This window comes from Serinus canaria, chromosome 11, assembly GCF_022539315.1.
Source record: "Serinus canaria isolate serCan28SL12 chromosome 11, serCan2020, whole genome shotgun sequence".
NCBI classification, from domain to species: Eukaryota; Metazoa; Chordata; class Aves; order Passeriformes; family Fringillidae; genus Serinus; species Serinus canaria.
Window position 1 is genome coordinate 7424217 of NC_066325.1, and position 20490 is coordinate 7444706.

Sequence of the window (20490 nt, forward strand, 5' to 3'; positions counted from 1 at the left end):
TTGAAGAGAACCAAATTCTCCAATAGAACCACTGGAGGCAAAACATTCAGTTTTGGCAGTGAGATTTACTGGAAATTACTGAAGATGTCAGCCAGCATTTTTGCCTGCAGGCTTCCAATAAAACCAGGATCCAAGTCAAATGCCCCTGGAAATTGTTGCTTCAACAGTTCTCACAGTATTTGGTATTTGAAGCTTCAAACAGGAAGCCAGCACTATGGACTTATATAAATTTAATTTCAGAAATAATTCTCTCTCTGGATTTCCTAAGCCACTGCTATATGACTCATTTCAATAAAGTACATCATCATGCAAATCACAGTTAGTGACCATTACCTGTTGCTGCTGCCACAGAAACTCATTATATATTGAATTATATGAACAAAACCCACCTTAGCATTTGGAGTGGCTTTAATTGTCCAGATACAGTCAACTGCTTGTCCTGGTTTTGTTTTTCCTTCTTGTTCTACTTGACTGGAACGTACTATTCCATCAGCTCCTGAGAGCTCAAACTGGCAGTCTAGGGAGAAGATAGACCTTGCTGTCAAATGCAATATGACATTAATTTAAAATTTCATGTATAAAGAAATTGTTACTGTAATATTATACCTGGGATGGGATTTAAAATACCTCCTAGGTAAGTGAAGTCAGGATCTGTAATAGAAAGAAGTCATGAATCACAAGGGTTATCAGTGCTTGAGAATCACTTCAAGCTTTAGTATTATCTGCAGATTATGTCCATTTTTTATTATGTCACAAAAAAAAATTGCCAGAAAGTTTACTGAATCAATTGGAGCATATAAAGACAAATTTTTTTTAGATGAGAACATTATGCCACAAAGATTGACCTTATCCGAAAAAGGTAATTCTCCCCTGACAGCTCAGATTTCTAGCATACCACCAAAAATTACTATCCAGTATTTTTTTCCTACATTTTCCTACATTCCTATATTCTGAATTTAACTGTGTTAGTTTTCACTGAAACTGCTGGAGCTCCACAAGAGTACAGGGGATCTTTCTCTGTGCAAAAAGCTTATTTAGATTTATCTTATCAGACTGCTGTCTATGTAGTTCTGAACAATTTGAACTGAGCTTAGCAGAATATATCAACACTTAGAAATTGCTAACTACTCTTTAAAAAGTATGTGAAGAAGGCTGTTCAGTCCTAAAGGTACTTTTCCCTGGGTTATCTATCTCTTGTATTAGGCCACGTAGCTCTAGACATGGTTTAGGAAATGCTGTTTTATGCAAAGAAAGCCCTAGTTCATGCAAAAGTGCACACTGGTTTGGTACTAAGTTCTTTTCCAAATGAAGGTCCAGAGTTTGGCTCTTTCTGTGATCCTATAAATTATTTTTTCTGTATAGGAAGTTCATCACTTCCTCTAGAATGCCTCAGTCCTGAGCTTAAGACTCAGCACAGTTCAGAACATGCCTTCTTTGTCCTCCTCTTTTTATTTACCTATAGTGAAAATCTACAATCACTGTATGCAAAATTCTTCTTTGCAAGCTGATTTTTTTATGAATCAGGCAATGTGCATATGTTCCCTTTCATTTTCACAACTGTAAAATATTTTACCCCACTTCATATAAATGAAGAGGAAGGAAAAGAAAAATATCTGTCCCTCAGTTGTTGTAATCTATTGTGAAAATAATATACACTTTAAATGTACATTTAAAGTTCCAGCCTGCAACTATGGTAATTTAGTTTTGAAAGTGATGTTGATGAAATAAATGGCTTCGGAAATGGACTTAGCAAAATGCGTAAGTACTGTCCCTGTGAAAACATTTTATCATGCAATTGCCAATGGTCTGGTCACCATGTTAATCTGACGTTTCTGAGTCTAAACCCCTAAGCAGTAATATATAATCATGAATTGTGTTTTCATGTGCTCTAGGGGTAAAGCTAACATTAAGAAGTTATGTTTGTGTATACATTTATCCAAGTGGTAGAGCTGACATTTGTATATTGCCTTTTGTCCCAAAGGACAATAAAATGCTGATAACTACATGTGTAGTATCTATCAAGTACAATAGTCAAGCACTGCACAAGGACATCAGGTCAAGTTTTCATGTAAGAAGGATGCCCTGCCAGGTTTAAGTACCTTCACAGAGCAGATGTAATTTTTGTTTGTCTAAAGGCACTGTCAGCACACTGTCCTCTCCTTTGCACCTCTGAACTACACAGCACTTTGAGCAAAGTGTTGTCTGAGCCCAAGGGTTGAGGGAATCCTGCTATACCAAAAGCTTGTGCTTAGACTGTGCAGATATTTGCTCTGGGTTTTCAGAATGGAGATTTTAAATGTTTTGCATCTGGCTGGAGTGCTATTGCAAAGTTGGTTCAGATGGTTTTGTCCAGTGCCTTACATGCTTAGAAGAGAGGCTGGTGAAAAGGCAGCTCTTTGCATACCTTGTCTTTCCTTTCCTACCACTGGTGAAACTGGTACAAGTAGAGAAATAAAGAAGGGTGCTGCTGAAGACTTCAGCATGAACAAGCTCAACTGTCTTCCTCACTAGCAAACTACAGAGCCGCAATTTCCTTCAGTCAAGATTCCCCATGTGTTTTTAGCAATGTGCCCTGTAGGATTAGCAGGACTGAGACTGTGGCTATCACACTGTCACTGTGCCTCTGTAAGTGCCCATGCTGAAATGCAGCTCTAGGCTGAGAGGACAAACACACCACAGAGCTCAATGGGAGCAGATAGTCATTAACTCCATCAGAATTTTAGACATCTTTACCTGGTATAAATGAGTACTTTGCTTGAAATCCCTTTCCTTCCAGCTCCTCATCAGAAATAAACTTGATCCACATAAATCTCCCTGTTGATCTAATTAGTGCAGGACTTTTCAGACCACAGTAACGATTAATGAGAGGGGAGAACCCAAAAGGTCCATCTCGAACCTCCAGGTGATCAAACCGACATTCAAATGAGGGTTCTATGTAATAGGGTTCATCAAAGGTCAACTCAATTCTTTGTCGTGGAGCAGCTAGACATAAAAAAAAATTAAGCAAAAGATTAAATGAAGATCTTGATAAAAAACACAAAGACATGAAGTAATGAAGAGACAGGCCTCCAAAACAGCAACATAAAAAAGAAACTGGAAACTTCTCAAAACACATCTGCAGTCTGCTACAAAAATTTTAAAAATTATTTTCTAAAAGTTACTTTTGCATAGAATCATACAAAAATTTTTGCTTGCTCATCTTAATTGTTGAAAACTCAGAAATAACATTAATTTAAGCAGCACATAGAACAGATATGAACATATATACAAAGGTATTTAAACAAGGTTAAATATTAAGATATAAATTAAAACAAGTGTTCTGTGAAAGCAAAACACATAAAAAAAGGACAAAACACTGAGCTATGCAGAAAATAATAGAAAAGAGAAACATAGGAAGAAGTACTCAATATTTCTTAAACATTAAGTCCAAATTTGTAGATCTTTTCACAGAAGACATCTTTTATTAGAATATTCAGAGAAGTGTAAGTGCTTCATATATGTCAATGATATGCAGGTGGCTACAGATGTTGGTGAGTCTGAGTCTGTGGCAGCCTAACATCAGATTGGGATCAGAGCCCTGAGTCCTGACTCTCACATCTGTGGTTTGGATCCCAGAACTTTCCCCTGTATGAATGGCTTCAGTGTTCCTCGTTCTTGGCATTGGCTGCGCTACGTGAACTTCCCGATCCTGGCTGGCTCTGGAGTGACAGCTCTGCCTGCTTGTCCTGAATGCCAAAAGGATTTTCTCTGGCATCTCCAACCCTCCCAGCAGACCTTCTGCCTCACTCACAAGAGCTACACGCATTTGGAGCTGCTGGGAATGTTGGCAGTGCTCTGCGTGAAGGAGCAGATCTTGGCTAGAAATTCTGGAGGGCCTTGGTCCCTCTCAGGCACCCACAGTGTTTCTGTGGAAGGACTGAGGAGAGCTGGAAGCTGCTCCTGTGCCCCAGCCCTGCAGCAGGACAGGCTGGCTGCTCCCTGGGGCACTCCTGGGCAGGAAAGATGCAAAACCAAGATGTGCATGGGAACAAGCAAAAAGGAGGGGCCTGTGAACCACTGCTGTGCTGTACAAATAAAAACTCATCAAACCTCATTACTTGAAATATTTCAATTAATTGATATGAATCTGGTGATTAGGCTGACTAATATTTTTAGCTGACTTCAGTGGGGTTTGGGTGCATTCTAATAAGAGGAAAAATAATTGGAGTGTCTCAAGTTTTGCAGCCTTTATTTAAGATATTCTCATTGGAATATGGTTTTATTCTAGTTAATGACATTTTTTTGTCCTCATCACATTATTTTAATAGTGACCTCAGCAGTGGTAACAAATCTCTATATTTTTAGTACAGTGCTATGGCAGCCAGATATATCTTTTTATTAATGAAGGACAGCATAAAGGTTTTCTGCTGGTGAGATAGAACATTACAGCATGGTATGAAATAGCCTTCATCTTTTGCAATCTATTATCAGTGATATTAAGGAAACAAGCTACAGTTTTTATCTTAATAATTCCATATCTTCATAGATTACAGTAGATATGCTGCTCCTTTTCCTGGCTGTGAGGAAAGGTCTTATTCTACATAGCTAATTTCTTAATGATTGCATTTCTTATTTATTTGTTGTTATTACTTGAGAAAGAAAATTTAGCTTCTTGTTCAAGTAGATGACTGCAGAAATCATTATATTACCAGTATGCCCATACAATAGTTTACAGCAGGGTAAGATGACAGTTTTAACAGTTCAAGATTTTCCATTTAACAATAAGATTACAGCAAAACAAAACAGAGATGAAGCATCTACCTTCTAAGATGTAGATGCACTCTTGATTGGGTGGGTACATGTTTGGGTAGTTTGGTGAAGCAAAATGTCCTCCATTACTGGTCCGGACCCAGTTGTCACACTGGGTGGGAGGAATTCGATTCACTCCAATGTTTTGCCCACCTTTTGCAAAAAAAAAAAAAAAGTGATCAAATAAGTTTCTCCTACAAGCATGCAGATTTGATAAAGTAAAATTCTGGCATGACACATAGCCTCTAAAGAAGAAAGTAAGTTATTTTAGTTGCAAGCCTTCTTGTAAGGCACTCATTAATATCTATTTAAGAAAATCTTTTGTTTAATTTTGTGGTGGGGTATATCCTAAAGAAATCACAGTTTTTGATTATCAAATATATCCAGAGATCCTTGGAAAGGAGAGGGAGTATTTTTTTTTTTACCCAACTCAGTTCAGGTTTTTGATACTCTTCTTTCTAAGTGAAATAGTCACAGTGGCTGCCAATACCATTATTTTATAGGTTATGTCATCTCCATTCCCATGTAAATATAATTAGAAATATTTGTCAGCTTTCAATGGTTTGACCCTGATTCCAGAATATGCTAAGGTGGGATATCTATTTACAGTAATTTGTTGGAATACAGGATGTTTGCAACAGAATGAATTTCAATATGCAAATACAGTAAATACAGCAATGGTAGTTAATGAAATTCCTAAATTGCCCTTGTAGCTAAAGGTCTCATTTAGGATCAAAGCTCCTCTTCTGGATGTGCAGGGAAATGTGTTCTGTGACTGAGATTATGCAGTTTAGTAAGGTAATTCTTCATGCTGGATCATTCATTCACAGAGCTTGGTTCAGATTTCCTCGTCCACATAGATAAGGTTGGGAATCTCTGACATTCTTAAGTAACTTTGGCACTTCTCCTTGGTATCCACAGAATTGGAGAGAGTAAGACCCAGGATATGTATCTTCTGCTAGATGTTTCCTAAATCTCACAGGCTACTCATAGTATTATTTTTATTTACACAGTTTTAATTTGCAGACCTGTGAGAGGACATCCATGCTGGTACAGGTCTTAGATGCCTCCAGTAAATTACATCATCTTCCACTGGTACCTTGACAGCTTTTTTGATTTATGGGGGTGAAAACTCTCTCTCTTCTGCAGAAATTTTTCAAGGAAATTCTGTAGGTGGCAGTTCAAGGAATTCTTCTCTCTTAAGTGTGGGTAATCCCACATATGAAAAAATAAGGTTTGTGAAATTGATTCTTTCCCCACTCAGCAGGCTTTAAAAATGTTTGTGGGTGGACTATTTGAAAAGCTTGTTGTCAGATACAGAAAACATGAATTTCTGTGGTGGTTTCTTTCTCACCTCTAACATCTAAAAGTGTAGAACTTTACCTAGGAAAGTGAAACTTCCCTGTTCTTTGTGGCTGCATGGCTTTGTTCATTTGGGAGAAAATGCAGCAAATGGGGGAAAATGGAAAATCCTGCAATTCATACTGGTGATTCAAGAGCTATTCATACCTGAATACAAACATTTCATTTCACTTATATTACTCAATTAAAAGTTATAAAACTGTTCCATTTTTTGAGAGAAAATCATCAAACTAAAATTGTACCTTGCGTCTTCTGTGCAACGGCAATGCCTTCCACTACCAGGATTGTTACAAGCAACACTGATGAGAGAAATTGGACAGGAAAAACATCAGTAATCCTTCAAAGTTATAGACTATTTTCTGCAGTCCCAGTTCATGCAAATCCTGGCATCACTGACCAAAACAACTCACAACATGCAAAAAGATTTAATAATTGATGTGTTTTCTTCAAAATTTCAATTTATGAAACCAGTGCAGTCTATGTGCACTGCTGGTTCTTCTGCTGGTTCCAGGTTCCTCCAGAAAGTGTGTATGAGAACAGCAATTCTTGTTTGAGGGGACTTTTAAGAATATTTTCTAGAGTTTACCTGGTATCTATTGTCTATAATATTTTATATCCTGAAAGAAGATGTTTCACTGCTATAATGAATCATATTTATCCTAAAACTCTATTTGCATAATGTGTGCAAAAGACTTCTCCAGCTTCCAAGAAATTAATCTGGACCACAGGAGACACTGCATGGTCTTAACCTCTCCATACATTCACAGATTTGTGCCTGCAAGACTGGCTGTTGTGATGCTGCCACACAATACCAGTGATTTCTGCAAAAGATGAGGCAGAAGAAAATGGGCAGATGCACCTTCTGGAGATGGACAGCCTCCCTCTTTCTTTCCTTCCTTTCTGGCTGTTTTACTTTTGGCCTTTCCCTTACATTTACACATTCCCTGCACCCAAGAAGCATCCATATGAACAGCACGTATGAAGAACTCCATATTCCGCAGTGCAGCAGCAATTTTAAAGCAGCCTTAATGTTTAGATTGTCCTAAAATGCTTTGTCAACTTTGTCACTTCAAATTGTTTAGGATTACCAGGAGGGGGAAAGAGAATGAAATAGAGTAAATTAATATGCCACCCTTCACATCTTTCATTTGCTTGCATCTGGAGTATCTCAGAAATTCTGGCCACATCTCTTACAGAACTACCTAAGCAGGCCTGGACTGCCCTGGACAGAAGGCAGCTGAGGGGAGATAGGACACAAGTTACAAAACCACGAGCATCATTGAGATTGGGAACTGAGCAACTACTGCTTGTCTCTTTCAGTAGAGAACAAGGGGGTGTGAGACAAAGCAAGCAGGTGGCATGTTGAAATTAAACAAAGATTTTTCTTTTTTCTTTTTTTTAAATGCACATAATTCATAATGAATCCTTGAGGCAGAAAATTCTGTTTCAGAAACCCCTTAAGCCATAAGTTGTTGGAAGTCTGGGATGTATTTGGGGCAAATATAATTTGCTCTATTTTTATACTCATTCTGTTTTTATATATCTGTAAAAGAAGATACCAAGCAAGATGGACCTTTGATGTGACCTGGTATGGCCCTTCCCATGTTCTTAATCTACTTGTCATGCAGGCATGGCCTTAGCACTGCAGGGCAAAAAAGAGATTTCAGCAGGAATTTTATTGTCACTTTCAGGAAATAATTTTATTTTCCCAGCCTTCCTGCCTTGTTGCTCAGGCATTTCAGTGGCTCAGTTGAAATGGCATTTTTTCCATCTGTGCTTTTCCCTGTGTTGCTGTTGGACTTTGAGCCCTTTGGAGTTGCAGAGTGAGCATGCACTGACTGTGAACCACAGTGATCTTGACTCAACTCATCCAGATGCTCTTCCAGCACTGACATGGATATATTATCTTGGGAAAAGACTAAAGGAATCAAAGTCTGCTCCTGAAAGTGTCCATCTAGCATTTATCTTTTATTTTGTATGTTTCTGCTGCCCTTTCTTCTCCGTACCCATACTGAAGTAGACTGTTTCATTCTGAAACTTTCCTCACCAACAACTGCTTTTTTCTGTGTAAGTCAGTTCATAACTGTGGGTGTTTTCTGAAATACCATATGGGTCTTGCAAACAACTGCTATGTTCTTAGAAGCTTATTTGATTTTTAGGGATGGATTATGTTAGAGTAGGTGAAGATTTAAGTAGTTTTTCAATTTTCATCTTTGCAATAATTCCGCATTTTCATCAATATTAATATACTTAAAAATATACTATCTGTCATTATCCAAATACAAAGCAGATGCTGCTAATCATTACTGACTCACCCTAGACTGAAAATTCCTCCTTCAGAAGAAAGTATCTAGCACCCATTACTGGTATTCAGTTATGGATATTCACTAGTCTTTAAAGCAAATGAACAAATATCCCATCTTTATTAACATATGATAAACATTAGTTTTCAGCTGGTTTTAGTTTTTACTATTCCTTGCACAGATATTATTTCACAATTATTTACAGTTTATTTTTGCAGCTTCTCTGTTTAAACTGTACACTTAAAAATCTGAGTTTATGAGTTGCATGAACTTCCAATGCATTTGTACTCCTGAGATCACTTGTCCCTAACAGAGAATCTTGACAGTGGTTATAAAGTTGTCAGTCTCTTTTCTTACTCTGGTTTTGGTGCAACACTTCAATGTTAACTTTTATTGTTAAAGTAAAGGCAGTTTCCCCAATCCTGTGTAAATCATGTGGCAGTATGTTCTATTGCATTCACCTTTCTTAAAAGATGTGCTATGCTCACCTTCTGTTTTGCAAGGACAGAGCAAGCTCTGTGTAACTTATGCTGCTTCTCAAAATGCAAAAAGAGCTTTGACTTTTTTTCTTAAAGCAAACACACAGAGAAATGTGAGTGAAATTAACGTGTGACTAACAAAATTAATGCAAATAGTAACTTTCAAGTAGCAGTGAAAAATTGAGGGTTTGTTGGTTTGCTTTGGTTTTTATTTAGTACAGCTCTTTCCTATGGCTACCACCGTTCCAATACACTATTTTTTAAAAATTTCAGTATGCATCTGCATTTATTTCAGTGATTGTACTGGTGGAAACAACATAAGAACTAACTAACACCAACTAGTGTTACACTAACCATTGATTTCCCTTCTTGCTGATGTGGATAAAGAAACAACCCCCCTGAAAGGACTTCAGAAAGCCTGATTGGCTTTCACTAGAGCTGAGCTGTTTCTATAAATAGTCCTGTATGTGTGTAAATGCAAACAAACAGTGCCTTTCCTTGCAGAGCAGCATAGATATGCAGGCAACTGCAGAAGATATGGGTTGAATATTTGTCTTACTGTATTCTTTTGTCATGTTTTACGGATGACTGGGAAGGTATGGGCCACCTTCTGTTTGTTCCCTGCCCTTTCCATCCTCTTCAGTTTTAAATTCTTTCACCTTGTTCTTGCCTTTCCCTGGCAATGCCCATCCTCCTCATGCTCTCAACAACCCTTAAGCTGCATTCAGTAGCCCAGGTAGCAAACGTTCCAGGGTTTTCCTTTGGCACTACTTTTATCCTGGGTGACTGTATGGTAAAGAAAAGAGGTGTCTCTACCTAATGGTCTGGATGTGTGCTGTCTTCATCAGTGAGACACTGCTGGCAAAAAGGTGGAGAGGACTTACCTGTTCTTCCTGAAAGTACTGGGTAGGATTGCCTGAGGTAGTTTTGCCTTAAACTGAGTGCATTGACATGACACAGGATAATGTGGGAAAGCCAACAGGAGTAAAAGGGCTGTAAACAAGGTCTATCAATACTCAGGTTGAAAAGAAAAGGCAAAAAATAATCAGTCAGGATATTTTTAGACCTTTCAGACTGTCTCCATTAACCCATTTTTGTGTGCATTTTAAAAACAACCAAGCAATCTCTTGGTGTCCTAAATTCGTACTACTTCCTGGAAAAATAATTTCAAATCTCAAAGACTAATTTGGACAGTACAAATGCATAAAGAGGAAGATGTCTAGGGAAGGGACAAATCCTGGAAGGTGGTGCAGTACAGAGCCATTGCTGAACCACTGTCCTGGGACTGCAGCAGGGACACAGTCACAGCAATTAGAACAGACATGAGACACTGAACCACTTTCACTAACAGTCTTGTAGCATTTCAGAAGAATGAAGAATGATCTTTTTATTTCTAATAAACTGCAATTCAAATAGTTATTGTGCACCTGAACTTGAAATGGGACACAGTATTCCTCTGCTGCTTTTTTCCTCTTCTAAAGTCTCTTACAGATCTCTCTGACATGACTATTCTTCAGTGTGGATGAAAGATAAGTCTAGGCTTAGCTCCATAGTCTATTATGGTACAGGAAGCACAAGTAGTGAGTAAAGATGCCACTTGAACATGGCTTGCTGATGTAAGCAACAGCACAGTGCAGGATTGCACTGAATATCAAAGGGATTCAAGGGGAGAGCTGGGTGTTTTGTTTTTACTGGAGGAGTATGATGAGAATTCTCCCAGAGGAGCCTGAGCTATGGGACACTGACCTTATGAACTTAGAGATACTTAGGTGATAAATGTAATAAAATTAGTGCTTCTGCACCTTACAGTGAGCTTCTGTACCCTGCAGAAGAGGCCATCCTTAAGCCAACAGCAGCAGGCACACCGAGGCAGAGACTGAGGAGCTTCTTTTATTCATGAATCTGGTATTTGTACTTGTATTTCATGAATTATGGTGCACACTCTTGTACTACCATTTAGAGCTCTGATAGTTTATACCTGTGTGAGCATGAACTAGAAACACAGAAGCAGCAGCCAGCTTCTGTTTTAAAAAGAATGGATTTTTCATTTTCTTTGCTTCTTTGCATTAAATATTTTAGACCACATAGCCTGCAGATAGCTTTATAAATTTTGAAAAGTGAAGACATTAAACATACAATTCAAGTTCTTACTATTCTGTTGCTGAAGTAGGCTTACAGAATAACATAAAAGAAGCCCCTGAACTGGTGTAATAAACTGCTTTGTTTGCAGAAGTCAAGATGTTCTTTGTTGTCATTTTCTAAATTTTTTTACGTAAATCTAAGCTAAAAAAGAAAAATGAAGGCAATTTCTGCATTGGAGTATATATAGGGAGGTTCACAAATGTGTAGCTCCTACTTCTCTTTAAAAATGAGAATAATATAGTTAGTTTTGCAGTAAATGGGTGCTCAAACCAATACTGAGAAATCAGCATGTTGCTTAGATAAACAAGTGCTTTAGGCTGCAAATCTGACATATGCTTGTACTTTATGGCAAAACACATTCTTCAGATTTCATGGGATGCAGTTCAGCTCTGAGCTCCCTATGATATATCTTTCCCCTGCTCTTTCTGCATGCTCTAGGGATCTTCACACAGAGACAACAGACTCGATTTGCTGTGTGGCTGAGAGCAGTGTCTGTCTTCAGTGATGACAATGGGGGATCTATGCATACAGGGAAAGCTGAATATCAAACTGGGGAGCAGTCAGGCACAGCTGAGAAACATTCCACCTTTTTTAAAAATAAAGACTTAATCATTTAGAGTATTACACATTCTTAGTATGGTGGTAGCCAGAATCCTAGGGATAAAGATGACAGATTTGCTTAAAGCAGGATTCATTGGATCTCTGTGCTCTGCTCCTTGGATTAGGCAGCACCTTGGACACACACAGTCCAGAGATGGTAACTGGCAACTCACGGGTCATGCATGTTGGAAGATCTTGCCAGGATGCCTGCTTCTTTCTGGCAGATACAGCCTAGAGCAACAAATGCTTGATCTTAATTATGTACTCTGTTTTGCCTTATGGGAATGGTTCCTTTTCTGTGTATTCTTCTTAAACTTAGCTCCTCATTTGCCCTGTGTACTAAAATTAATGTTACTTTCAGCAACTGGTCATCATGGTATTTCAGGTTTTATATCCATTTTTTACTCATGCATCTAAACAGTAATATTAGCTATTAATGTGCTGGGGACATTTATGATTATTATATCCTATCCTATTCTCTGGCCAACATTAACTACATGTTTTGGTTGCTTGTAAGGACTCTGATCAAGGATTAGTTGCTGCACAAATTCAAGGTGAGTAATTGACTGGTGGGTGGTCTTGTAAAGAACTTGTGCAATTTAGACAGACAGGTAAAGTGTCCAGACACTGTGGATTTCATGTAATTCTGTGTGCATGGTCACCTCCTTTTCTTTCAAAAAGCTTATAACTGCTTTAGGATTCAAGCCATTTTTAGCTCAGAAACACACACTAAATTTCAAGGAATGAGATTTTTCTCTCTCTTCCTAGCATTTGCTATGTTTAATTGACAAAAGGAATACTGAATTGCATCTGTTGCTGCTGTATTTAAGGCTAACCATTCTGTTGCTGAGGATGAAAACACGGCAGTTTTTGAATCCCAAATATTTTTATAGTTCATAGCCTGTATACATTCCTTAATCTATTGCAGTCTCAACAGAACATTTGCAGATTGGTAAAATGAGTATCAGAGAGCATTTAAGGTGGCTGCCTACAACTTATCCTATTAACAGCTCCAGTAGTTTCCTCATATTGGAACATACAGCAGGATTGTCACAGAATAAACTACAGAGATGAAGGTGTGCATCAGGCAAGACATATTTTAGCTGGTTTAAGTCTTACCCAGAGCATGCTAGTGGAGCTGCCAACACATTTTTAATCCTTCTCACAGAAGCTTGATAGCAGAAGTGGGCTTCACCAGCTATTAACAGTGACTCTGGTGCCTTCTAAGATCCAAATCTTGTTAGCCATTAACTGCCAGCAGGATATCTGAATGCACTCAGGTCTATTCTCAGATATAACAGTTTCATCTCACTCCAGCTGTTTCCAGTAGGGATTCCTCTCTTTAAGATTGCCAGAGAAACAAATTGGGACTCTCTCTCTGCAGAGAAACCAGGTTAACTGATTCAGGAAGTAAGTGTAGCTCTCCCATGTCCCTTTGATAAAAATCATCTCCAGAACAATTCATGCTTGGATGGATCTGTGACAGAGTCCTCTCTAGGTTGGCTAAAAACATTTAACGTTTCTGAACCTGTCCTCCATTAGAAATGTATAAGCAGCTGTGGGCTGCTTCATTTTACCAGTTGCTCCACATCCTGTTACTTATAATCCATCCCTGGGTCTGTCTGCCAGCAAAACTTCTGCCAGAATAATGATAGCCTTCATTTTTAAAATAGAAACTTTCCTTTTTATATGGAAGAGCCTTTTTTTTTTCATCTCCAAGCTGTGTGCAGTAAGAGACTGATGAGAAGACTGCATGTGCAAACCATGTTGATGAGGGGTTTCAAAACCTTATTAAAATATGTACACTGACTTCTAAGTTCAGATGACTTCCCTCTAGCTGACAGAGCTAATCCTGCTGCACATGACTATTCTGAATACACTTTTCCCAGAAATAGCTTATTCCTAGAGAAATTGGATAGTGATACTTTTGACTTAAAAATCGATCAGATTATAGTTGAGTTCTTTATCTTCTCTTATTTAGTAGCAATATATTGTATTTTTCAGTGGAAATAATTTCTGGAATGCCTATTACGAAACGAATATTTAAAGTTCTCTTCTGCTATCTTCTTTTACGTCTGGTAACAATTTATGCACAGACTACAACTTTTGCTTTTCCAGCTTTTCACTCTCAGTCCCTTAAAAAGGGATTTAGTGTTCATCAATCTTACCATATGATAAAGAAGGAGGTTTTGTGAAATGATTTCTTAACATATTGGTCATTCTTTCCTGCTGCATAGTGGAGTCAGTTTTGCAATAACAGAAAACTGAGTGAAGCTCAAAGATAATCTGAAAGAAATGTGGATTTTTTTTTTCATTAAAAGTTACTTGCTGGTTTTTGTTGTAAAATTTACACTCACCCAACCCCATATCTTGCAGTATTTGAGGTGGAAGTTGCCAGTTTGATGTTGACAGAGGTAGCAAGCTGTTTAAAGGTAGCAAGCTGTTTAAGTTGTCCTAGACTGGAAGTGCTTCATTAAAAAAAAACAAAATTGGAATGTACAAGGCAGACAAGCAGCAAGCTTGTATGCAGTGTTAGAATCCCAGCTTGAATCCAAGAAACTAAAATTTTGCTTCAGTCCAGACAGGTTATACTCCTACTGCTGGGTTTGTTTTGTATGTAAACTACAAGTACTAGAGTGTGTGCAATTAGCAGCTCTCTTCAATTCTCCAGTGAATTATGACTTTCTGACAGGTTCATAAATGATGAATAGCTTATAAAGTTTTACTTCAAGGGTAATTTTTCTGTCTAATCTCTCCCTGTGAATTAAACCTTAAGGAAGATGCTGAAAATCTTAATTTTTTCATTAGACAGGGATACATAATTTAGTAGCTCCTTTAGCTTCAACCCAGGGTTATTCTATACTCTGGCTACAGCCATGTACATGATTTACCCACTGAAATTTGCTATTAATATCAATGTAATTGTAAACAAGTTGTTCTGTAGAAATTTTAGCAGTCACAGTCATCTATGTCTTAGGAAAAAGAGGGAGTTAATGTACTTGAAGTTATGCTTCAGGGTGGTGCATTTTGAATATGAATTTTGGATGTGTATGAAGAGCAAGGTGTAATACACACCACCTAACACTGGCCTTGTTTTTAAGACAGCAGCTTTCTGAATCCTGTTCTGCAGTTACTTGAGTTACTTCTGCTGAACTGCTTAGCACTGCAAGCAGTTTGGAACTTCACTTTTTTTCAGTGCAGCAGAAAAGGTGGAAAGTAGATACTGTTTAAGTAAAAATAATATTCTGACTTTACTTGATACTGCCTTCACTAGGGTCACTGTAGCTTCTACAGTCAGTACCTTTGCTTTTGGCTTCAATGAACAAGTCATGAAACTATTAGGAGATTTTTGAATAACCTTTCTTTCTGCTTGTTTTCAGCTTTTTGTGGCATTATTACACCTTTTGGTTTTGGAAACAGGCAGCCATAATTTCTAGCTTTTGTGTGAAAGGAAGCATTACTTCCTAACACTACTTGTTTGTGAGAAATTAACTGTTAAAATCATGCCAAAATGCAAATGAGGAGCTGGAGCAGAATGGCAGGAAGTTAAATCATAGCAGTCCACATTCTTGCAACCTGATGGAGTTGGAAGTAATTCTGTAGTCCACTGGAAGGTTGGGAATGTAGTAGTAGATTGTTCTACCACTGGCTGCTTGTTGAATTACTGGGTCAGAAGCTACAGAATTCTCTTTTTGGCTTTCTAAATTAATACAATATATTAACTGAAATAGACCAAAACTAATGTAGAGGAAGGATTTAACTGACAGCTTGTACAGTTTTTTAAAGCAAATAACAGCATATGGAAATGAAAGAGGGAGCATATTTGAAGCATGGTAACAAGCTCTTAGCAAACACATTTTGGGGGAACACCAGGTATGAGGAAATTCAAGGTAAGTATATTTACTTCCTAAGCCTAACAGGGGCATAGCTTCATTATGAAAGCAGCTGCTTTTCTCTCTCATAACGTGGAGGGTTATGGTGCTTTATTGCTCTAGAGCAGTTGCATTTTGCAAGCTGTGCCAGTCTCTGGGAAGGATTCTAGTGTGTTTAAGATGTCATTGAGAACTGAAGGAGGCAAAGGCTTTGTCCTCCAACAGCCCAAATGCAGCAAGCTCTTGGCCTCCAAGAGGTTCCAGAGCCCACTGAGAAAGCAGGTGGGCATTGGCTGGGCTCCACTTGAGCAAAAAGCTGCAGCCACTGAAATCTCAGGGCTGTCATGCTCCACCAGCACTGCCACTCAGCACTGCTGCCTGGGAGAGCAGGAGGAGAGCAAAGAATCCAGGCAGGATGATGGGCTCAGGAAGAGACTTTTGAAAGTTCTGCTGAACACTACAGAGACAAAGAATTACATTAAGTTTTTATTTAAATAGTCCTTGATATTGATAGCTGAGGAAGAACAGATGAATAGCTCTGAACAAGCTTAGTGCAAGAAATTCCAACTGCCACGAAGTATGAGGGGCTCTTTTCTGCCCTGAGGTAACAGCCACAAAATAGAGTCTTTGTGGATGACAGAAATGTATACATGCATTCCATGGTAAGGACAGAAGATGTTTCCAAAAAGTATTAAATAAAATATGACTTCTCATGATACACTAAGCTTCATGGTAGTTTGCATGTGGTTTAGCAGAATGGCCCCAGTTCTGCACATGAAGCTATTTGTGAGAAGCTATGGAGAAAAAAAATTACTGCCACTATAGGTAGGGCTTCCATGCAGAATTTAAGCTGCAATTTGTAAAATATGGATGGTTACTTTAAATTTTATTCCCAGCAGTTTCCTTCTGGAACTGAATCTATACACCTATCTGCAGGAACATACTTTTTTGTTTCTGATTAGGTGTAATAATGGGACTATGTAAGGACTTCTATTGAAGCAAAGCTAAAAGGGAGTTTATGATGCTAAGTAATGATAGGTTGTTTCTGTAGTCATGGCAAGGGATGCGTTTAGAATACTAACAGCTTATTGACTAATGGCTTTGTGCAATTTATGGATTATGAATAATACAAAAAACTTCCTGTAGAGGGACTTTTTATCCAGACACTAGTGTGATTATAAAAAAATATACAGGTCTGTTCAGTGGAAAACCTGTACAGTCAATTTTGCAGCAATCACATATTTTTGAAATGTAATTAAATCTGCATGTGTATAAAGTATTTCAGTAGTAGACACAACAGTTGTATTTTATGGTTGTTTTATAGTGGCTTCTGATATTTAAATATGTTACTTAAAAGAGGCAGTAGAAAAAAGAATCTAAATGCCTTGTATTCCCCATGTAGGCCATATGTTCCTATGTTGTCTAAACTCAGTGGATGGTTAACAATATAGAGACAGATATTTATTAAGAACAAGTATCTTCTGTCTCTCATTTATGATACTAATAAATGAGAAATATTTTTTGAAACCCTAAAGAAGTCCTTCATGCCAGGAACATGGGATTTTATGGCCCGTGGAAACATTCTGGATATAAAACAGACTTCTTTACAACTTTCATACTGTGGGAAGACATCAATGTATACACTAAACAATTCTCCACTCTGCAGTAGTGCCTTGTTGGTTTCAATAATGCATGCAGTCACACACACATCTCCTAACAGAATAATTTAAAATAATAATCATCATTAAAAAAACAAAACAGACTGGAATCCCCATCAAGTCTGCTATTGCTCAAGAAGATGCAGAATGCTAGAAATAATCTCTTGAGGCACAAGGTTAAGTGCCACATCAAGATTTCTTTCCTAACAGAAACCCCTCGCCCATTGTCGAGCTGTATAAATAATAGCACAAAGAAATTCTCGGATGAGGAGCCTTGCTCCGTTGTTTACCTCTGAACAGAATTAAGTTAGAAACAAGATTTAAAAGCCTCAAGAAGAAAAACACAGGTAAACACCCGTCAGGGTGTAGCTTGTGACTCGGGTGACTGATTTTATGAATACCTTAGTGAAAACAGACCTTGTTCTCGATAACAAGTGCGATAAGCTGAACAGTGTGGAGCAGCTCGTCAGGAGAGTCACAAAAGCAAAGAGTATTTTTACTGTGAAAAGACGAGCGTAGGATACAGCCGGTGTGTCTCGGGAACGTACGGATCACCGGGGTAGAGTCGCTGCCACTGTGACCCACCTTTCTGCAGGCTGGGACCCTCCCGAACCCGAGGTGTTCCTAACGGCGGGATCCCCCAAACCCGAGATGCCGAGGTGTCCCCGCCGCTGGGACCCTCCCCAAACCCGAGATGCCGAGGTGTCCCCGCCACTGGAACCTCCCAAGCCCGAGGTGTCTCCGCCGCCAGCCCGCACTAGCGGGACCGGGAGCAGCCCGGGATGGGTGCAGGCCCCCGGCCCGGCCCCTCGCTAGGCTCCGGCAGCCGCGGCCCCGAGCCGGCGCCGCAGCGCTGTGTCTCGCGTGGGGCAGAGCGAGGCCAGAGAGCGGCGGCCGCCGGGCAGGGACGCGGGGCCGTGGGGCGGTGCGATGGGGAGGTGCGGAGCGCCGGCAGCTGCCCGGGAAGAGCAGCCCCGGCAGAAGAGGGGCGGCCGTCCCTGCGCAGCCCCCGCGACCGCCGCTCCGAAGTTTCAGGGAGGGCGCCGGGGGCAGCGCGGGGCAGCCGAAGGGGCGGCGCCGCCGGGGGTACCGCGGTCCCCGCTCCAGCGGGGCTCCGTGCCGCCGGCGGCTCCTACCTTCCAGCACCGAGCAGAGTTTGTGCAGGGCCATTGTCTCCCGGCGGCGGCGGCGATCAGCGGCGCTCCATGGCCGCGGCGGTGCCCCCCGCGAGGGCGCTGTGCCCGCGGCTACGGCTCGGCCCCCGCCCGCCCGCGGCCATGCCCGGCGCCCCCGCGGGGCGCGCTCAGCCTCCGCCGCCCGAGCGCGGAGCCGTCGCCGCGCTCAGTCCCATCGAGAGCGGGGCGCGGCGGGCTCCGTCGAGGCTGGCCTGCCCCGGGGGGCTCCACGCGCGGCGCTCGGAGCGCTGCCCGACAGCTCCCAGCCCGACTGAAGCGGCTGCTGCTAAATGAAGCTCATTTAAGATGTGAGGGGTGTTTGCCTGGATGAGCTGCTTGTACGCATGTGCCCGCCCCCGACGGAGCCCCGCAAGCAGCCGCAGCCGGCGGGGCCTCTGTGCTCCTCCCGCTCGGCCGGGCACCGAAGCGGGGGCGACAGCGCTGGAGCAGCACCCGTTCTCACCCCGTCCCCACGGGGAGCCGGGCTGGCCCCGTTGCAGCGCCTCGCCTCGGTCCCGCACCTCGGCCCCCGCCGTGCCTCACGCCCCACGCCCATCCTGCCCCACATCTGCCTGGCTTTCCCCGTGTGCGGTGCTGGGTGCCCGGAGAGCGTACCCCGCGGCGGCGGGGGCGAGCCGTGCGGCCCCTCTCCAGCACACGGTGGCTTGGATAAGCCTGAATTCCGGCTGCCCGGCTTTGTTTGGGATCTGAGTGGGTCCCCATGGGGTAAAAGGGATACGGTGCTTCCCTCGGTCTTCCGTGGCTCCCTTCGCCCCCTCGCTGGTGGCAGGGAGCCCGCGCGGCTCCGGCAGTGCGGCGTGCCCAGCTGCCTGCCTGGCTGCAGTGTGCTGCCTGCAGCTCCGGCGCCGGGAAGAGCCCATCACACGCTATTGTGCGGCTGTTGTTTGACAAGAGTGACAGCTAAAATGGAGCTATTACTTTACAAGAAGTTAATAAAAAGGCGCACTTAGCCTGCTGCCTGCTCTGGCTCCCGTCCCTCTGGTTATCCATCACATCGGGTTCGCTTGTGAGGGGAGATGTTACTTTGGGAAAGGGCCTGAGGTGGAGGCAGGTGGCGATGTCGGGGGAAGGGCAGCAGATCCCGCCGTGGGGACTCCCGTTCTGCCAGACCCCTCCGAGCTGCCCAGGGAGATGCGTGAGGGCGAGAGTCGCGGCCGTGCCGGACAGCCGGGGCATGCCCGCGGAAGGCTGTACTGCCCATAGGCTACGTGTAAAATGAGAGCAACACGGTACTCCCTTAGAGATGCTTTCAAATCTCACATAAGCAATACGGGTTGAAGAATCGCTGGGCATTTCCTACAGGATGTCTCCTCCCTGGATCTGACGATTAGGCGAGGCTGAGATCTTTCACTCAGGCTCCAGGAGTACTGAACGCGGAGATGTTTGGACCTGTGCGTGTTGCAGAGTTTGCGCAGGGGGCAGGAGATGTCCGCCCCCCCGCCCCGCCCGGGCCCGCAGGAGCTGCCGCGGGGGTGCCATGCCCGGGAGCTGCTCCGGCCCCGCTCCCAGGACGGAGGAGGTCGTGGTCCCCACTCGGGTCCTGCGCTGCGATGCACGGCTGCACCTCCAGGTGCCCCACGCGCAGCTCCGCTGTCCCAGAGCAGGCACTTTGTGGAAGCAATTTGGAAGCAACCCACTCGCCAGACCAAACAGATTTTGCAAACTGTAAATTATATGCGTAATTGCCACTTGGGAGTCCGTCTGCTTAAGGAGTAGGGCAGCTCAGTACAGTGTCTAACACGAGTGTGCGAGGTGAAGCTCTGATTTCCTTGTGGTTAGGTGCTGTGTATTTGAATGTTAAATTCTTTCTACAATGTTCAAAGGTCAGCCTATCCTGTTAGAAAAGGTCATTTTCTTGCTTCAGATTATCTGTTAAATATTTCAGGCGCTTCACGTCAGTGTGATTGTCAGCGAGGGCAAATTCAATGGAGAAGTGAGCGGAGAGCAGCGGGAGGGAGCGGGCGCGGGGCCCCGCGGGGCAGCCGGGCGGAGGGCAGCAGCTCCTTCCAGACCCCCGGCAAGACCTCGCAGCAAAGGTCCTGAGCTTTTCTGGATATTAAAGATCCATTTCAGTGTTGCAAGAAGCTTCA

At 41.9% G+C, this 20490-nt stretch overlaps 1 protein-coding gene across 1 annotated transcript in view; it reads right to left on the reverse strand.

The window, feature by feature from the left end:
• Window positions 1-18427, reverse strand: part of NETO2 (neuropilin and tolloid like 2) — a 31103-nt gene extending 12676 nt beyond the window's left edge. Inside the window, exons 1-6 of the mRNA XM_030227524.2 lie at window positions 18341-18427; window positions 6393-6449; window positions 4801-4941; window positions 2734-2982; window positions 607-651; window positions 390-517 (exon numbers count right to left, since the gene is read on the reverse strand). Of these exons, the coding sequence (XP_030083384.1) occupies window positions 390-517; window positions 607-651; window positions 2734-2982; window positions 4801-4941; window positions 6393-6449; window positions 18341-18374 (654 nt within the window). The 5' untranslated portion in view covers window positions 18375-18427. The remainder of the gene's footprint in view (window positions 1-389; window positions 518-606; window positions 652-2733; window positions 2983-4800; window positions 4942-6392; window positions 6450-18340) is intronic.
• Window positions 18428-20490: the final 2063 nt, after the last annotated feature.